At 38.4% G+C, this 5,660-nt stretch overlaps 1 protein-coding gene across 1 annotated transcript; it reads left to right on the plus strand.

The window, feature by feature from the left end:
* The first annotated feature begins 1,039 nt into the window (after window positions 1-1,039).
* Window positions 1,040-5,163, plus strand: LOC149814178 (exocyst complex component SEC15A-like). The gene is made up of 2 exons (XM_089989352.1): window positions 1,040-1,322; window positions 2,514-5,163. The coding sequence occupies exon 2, from the start codon at window positions 2,529-2,531 to the stop codon at window positions 4,890-4,892; it is 2,364 nt and encodes a 787-aa protein (XP_089845478.1). The 5' UTR covers window positions 1,040-1,322; window positions 2,514-2,528; the 3' UTR covers window positions 4,893-5,163.
* The last annotated feature ends 497 nt before the right edge of the window (window positions 5,164-5,660 follow it).

Consider the following 5,660-nt stretch of genomic DNA (forward strand, 5'->3'; position numbering starts at 1 on the left):
TAACATTCTAGTTATTACATTTAAATGATTATCTTTGTGGTTTGTAATGTTTTAAACACACACAACTTTTTTAGTTGAAGTGACTAAAATGCTCTGGTTGTTGATTTGTTTAACCAAAGATCATACGATGCCATAATTTGAATCGTTTTAATAGAAAAGGATTAAAAATGTCATTTTTATACCAAAATTATCATTTGGTGAAGTCACTGCTACATACAAATGAGTTTGTTTTTTGTTTTTTATGAAACTAACCTTACAAATATGATCTACACACGAAGCGGTTCTTGGATTGTCTAATTATGATATATAAGCATAGATTTTATGAGTCTTTAAAAATCTACCACTTATACTTAGGGGTGTCAATGGGTCGAGTTTGGTTCGGATTCAAGTGGAACCAGATTTGAACATGATTTTTGGGAATGGTATCGCTAATTGGGTCTACTATAAAAAAATCATACCCAGACCTAATAAAAACTACATGAACCAAACCCGGACCATACCAGGTAAAACCATATTTTTTATCATTTTTACCATAGCCGGACCCTATAGGGTTTGCTTTGGGTCGGGTGCGGGCAAACTAAGCCTGTTGACACCCCTACTTACAATATGCAATATTTTTTCAACTCATAAAATCATAGTTTTTGCCATAAAACACAATCCAATAGCGGGTCCTTAACATTTGGATAATATTGAATCCATTTATGAGGTCTGATTGAGTCGATGCGATTAGGCCAATGACCTCTAGGTCATTCGTGCGGTCAGGTCGACATGATCGAGTATTACCCCTTTTATACATGAGGCAGAAGGTATTTGAAATACATTCACGCAAAAACGGGCACTGGATTTAATAATCTTATATGGCGGCCATTTTTCAGTAAATAAATAAAATATTATATGACATTTTGAGTTTTTGCGTGTTTTTATTTTCTTTTGGCCGTGGTGAATTAAGCTGGTTTTGGTAGAAAATTAAATAGAATTGAGAGAAGAATGTCTCTCCCTTCTCCCATAATTAAAGGCACGGTTTCAGGTGGGGAACAGAACCGAATTATGGTTATGTTTCTCTTTGATATCACACACCAACACCACCATCCTTCTTCTTCTTCTTCTTTGTTTGTGTTGTATGGCTTTTCTGCGATCCAAGCGAAGCCCTTATCGGAAGGAGGCTGCTGCTTTTGATCCTTCCTTTCTCGCTTGGCTTTGGTTTCGTCCTCTTCTCTTCCTTCCCTGAAGTTCTTCTCGAGGGTGACGGCGATAAGAGCACTAAACGAGACTCCAATGGTCATTTTCCCGAGGAAACCCATATAGAATTTGGGCATATTCTTGTGAGTCTCTCTCTCTCTCTCTCTGTGATACATTGGAATTTAGATGACGGTGAGGAGTATATGTTGAAAGAACAAACATTGTATCTTGTGTTTTATGTTTGATCTTTTCTTTTATTTGAGTTCGTGTCTTTTGATGGGTGGTTTGTGCGAAGATAACCATTTGAAAATTGGGTAAGATGGTTTCGTCTAAGTTCGAACCGAACTTTTTAATTCAATTCTTTTGGGTTCCTACTGTGGCTGTCAGTTTCTTTAGGATTCCGTGGTTTTTTATGGGTTTCAAGGTTTAAGCGGACACGCTTGGACCTGAAATTGATTGTTGGGGGGGGGGGGGGGGGCTATTTTGGTGTAACAAATCCCATAAATTTCTTCCAGTGAAATATGTGAATTGACCCGATTGGATTTCCATATGTCGATGGATAGATGTGGTTGAATGAATCGGCTACATTTATTTGTTTGTAGATGGGAAATCTTGTTGTTTAATGCTACTTGAAATGAATCCTATTTTTTATGTCAAGTTGATTTGAATGTTGATGCAAAATTTTGGTGACGGGTACCATTTTCTAGGAAACAATGGTTTTTATCAGATGATGGGTGAACAACTATCTTGATCATTTCCCATCCTTCTGTGTCGATTCCTTGTTTCATTGCTTGATGGAATCCTTTTGATATGAAATGGATTCTGCCGAAAGAACAAATATCTTTTTTCAGGAAAAAAGGAAATGGGTAACCAGCAACCAAATCGCCTCCTTCAAGATGGTCGTTTGGATGATTTATTTCGCATGAGGGTGTGTATTTGTTTGTTTATTTACTTCTTGTTCCTTCTCTACATTAGATATTTTTATCATGTTTGTCCGAGCATACTTAGATTTTTGAGGAGTTCATCGAAACCAACATTAGATGTAATGTTCTTTTCACGTGTTTTAGCGGAACAATTTTTGCTTCAAGTTGTGTTTCATGAGTGAACGTCTAGTTTGCTTCCTGAAATGGTGGATTCCAGCAGTGTCTTTTATTCACTTGTTCCCCTGTTTTCTATTTGTGCTCTTTTTCTGTGACAATAGATGCCTTTGTAACTGTACGAGTCTTTATGTAATTCTATATGGTAACCAGATTCAAGTTGTTTCAAATTGCTCGTGTTCAAGTTGCATGACCTTGGAAACTTCTTTTGATTTGTTTCCTTTATTTGTGTTCCAGAAATTGATCTGAACAATGCATGCAAAACACAAGAAAAAAACTGCCGTGGAGAATGGAGATGGTGGGGAAGAATCAGGTTTGGCAACCACCATCACGAATGGTGAGGATCTAGGTCCGATTGTCAGGCACGCATTCGAGGCTGGTAAGCCTGAAAGTCTCTTGCACCAACTTAAGACTGTGGTGAAGAAGAAGGAGATCGAGATTGAGGAATTGTGCAAGCTGCACTATGAGGACTTCATACGTGCAGTGGATGAGCTTCGTGGAGTTCTAGTAGATGCTGATGAACTAAAAAATGGGTTGATGAGTGAGAATTTTAGGCTTCAAGAAGCCTCAACCTCTCTCCTCTTGAAGCTTGAGGCGCTTCTTGAGTCACATTCTATCAAGACTAATGTCACAGAGGCAATCAAGATGTCCAAGGTCTGCTTGCAGGTTTCAGAACTTTGTGCAAAATGTAACCGTGATATTTCAAATGATCGCTTTTATCCTGCCCTCAAAACCCTGGATCTAATTGAGAAAGACTATTTGCACAAAATCACTGTGAAGGCTCTTTTCCGAGTGCTTGAAAAGCAGATCCCAGTGATAAAATCCCATATCGAGAAGAAAGTAATCAGTGAATTTAATGATTGGCTTGTTATGATCAGGAGTAAAGCTAAGGAGATTGGGCAGCAAGCAATTCGACAGACAGTATCAGCTCGTCAGAGAGAAGAGGATTTACGTGCTCGTCAGCGTGAAGCAGAAGAGCAAAGTCGGTCAGGAGTAGGGGATTGTGAGTATGCCCTTGACATAGAAGACACAGATGAAGATGTTGGTCTGAAATTCGATCTTACACCTGTGTATCGTGCTTATCACCTGCATACTTGCCTCGGTCTTCAGGATCAGTTTCAGAGTTATTACTATAAAAATCGATTGATGCAACTCAATTTGGATATGCAGATCTCCCCAGCACAGCCTTTTCTTGAATCCCACCAAACATTTTTTGCTCAGGTAGCTGGTTACTTTATTATTGAAGATAGAGTCTTGCGGACTGCAGGGAGCTTACTGACAGCTGATCAAGTGGAATCTGTATGGGATACAACTGTTTCAAAGATTACTTCAGTTTTAGAGGAACAATTTTCGCGTATGGATTCGGCCAACGATCTTTTGGTAATCAAGGATAATGTCACTCTTCTTGGTGCTACTCTGAGAAGATATGGGTACCCTGTCAGTAGTTTACTTGAGGTTTTGGGTAACAGTAGAGATAAATACCATGAGCTCCTTCTTGATGAGTGCCGGAAGCAGATTGATGAGGTCCTTTCCCGTGACACATATGAGCAAATGGTGATGAAGAAGGAGTATGAGTACAATATGAATGTGTTAGCTTTCCAACTTCAAACTTCAGATATAATGCCAGCTTTTCCATATATTGCACCCTTCTCTGCAACTGTCCCTGATTGTTGTCGTATAGTGAGATCGTTCATCGAGGGTTCTGTTAGTTACTCATCATATGGCGGCCATATGGACTTCTATGATGTCGTGAAGAGATATCTAGACAAGCTGTTGATTGATGTTCTGAATGAAGCTTTGCTAAAGGTGATAAATAGCTGCACCTCAAGTGTGTCCCAGGCAATGCAAATTGCTGCAAATTTGACTGTTTTGGAACATGCATGTGATCTTTTCCTGAAGCAGGCTGCCCAACAATGTGGTCTTCCTATACGTGTGGCAGAAAGACCTCATGCCTCTTTAACAGCTAGGGCAGTTCTCAGGACATCACAGGATGCTGCTTATAATGCATTGTTGAAGCTGGTTAACTCAAAAGTAGATGAGTTTATGGGTCTAACAGAGAACATCAATTGGATTTCTGATGAAATCCAGCAGAATGAATACATAAATGAAGTCATTATTTATCTTGAGACATTGATATCCACTGCCCAACAAATTTTGCCGATCGAAGCATTGTATAAGGTTGGGAGTGGTGCTTTAAAGCACATTTCTGATTCAATTGTGTCAACATTTCTTAGTGATAGTGTGAAGAGATTCACTCTAAATGCTGTCATAAGCGTTGACAATGATTTGAGGAAGTTGGAAGCCTTCGCAGATGAGAGTTTTGAGAGCTCAGGCTTGAGTGAAGTAAACATAGAGGGGAGTTTAAGAGATTGCTTAATTGAAGCACGACAGTTGGTCAACCTTTTGCTTAGCAGTCAACCAGAGAACTTTATGAATCCAGTCATACGGGAGAGAAGTTATAACTCCTTGGACCATAAAAAGGTGGCAGCTATATGTGAGAAATTTAAGGATACACCGGATAGACTTTTTGGAAGCTTGTCTAACCGAGCTTCCAAGCAGGATGCCCGCAAGAAGTCATTGGAAATGTTGAAGAAAAGACTAAGGGATCTTGGTTGACATGTGATTTATTGTATGTGTATTCTTTACAACTCTCTTTCCTCTTGCTTTTTCCTTTTCTTTTTCCTTTTTTCTTTTTCTATTATCATGACTCTATATAGAGCCGGTGATTGGTTTATCCACTTCTTTTCTTCTCTAAATGGATGGAACATTAGGGAAGTGGAATCGAGGAATATGCGAACTCTTAGGTTCATGTTGTTGTCATGATAGCTAACTTACACTTTCAGGTGGATTGATCATTTGAAAATATTATTGTTTTGTTATATTTCCATATGTTGCTTTTGTTTGGTTGCAAGTTAACAACATTATATGTCTCCATAATGCTTGATTATCTCTTGTTAGAATGACCTCCTAATTGACCGTTTGTGTTTAATTATGTAGATAATGGAAAATATAGTTCCTTCAGCTTTTGACAGATTGTTTAGATAAGGTTTGCAAAATCAGGGCTTCAGATTATTTCGGGGTTTGAATTGGGAATAGTCCCCTTCTATTTGTGTAAACGTTTTTTGTCAAACTTCTCATAATGGAATGGGGTTTTCCCTTGTTTGACCACAGAAGATAAATGACATTAATGCTTTTCAAAGTCTTCTGCGTTGTTTGATTAATCATGAGTCTGTTTGCCATATTCAAGTTATTTATACGAATGAGCAAACTATTTCTCATTGGTGGATTTGTGTTATGTAAGACCTTGTGACATCTGTTTTAATTTGGATACTGTTAGTAAGACGCGTTTGCTGTCTTTGTGTTTTTTTTGCAAATTATGGGATT

Source organism: Nuphar pumila, chromosome 15 (genome assembly GCF_984573655.1).
Source record: "Nuphar pumila chromosome 15, dmNupPumi1.hap1.1, whole genome shotgun sequence".
NCBI classification, from domain to species: domain Eukaryota; kingdom Viridiplantae; phylum Streptophyta; class Magnoliopsida; order Nymphaeales; family Nymphaeaceae; genus Nuphar; species Nuphar pumila.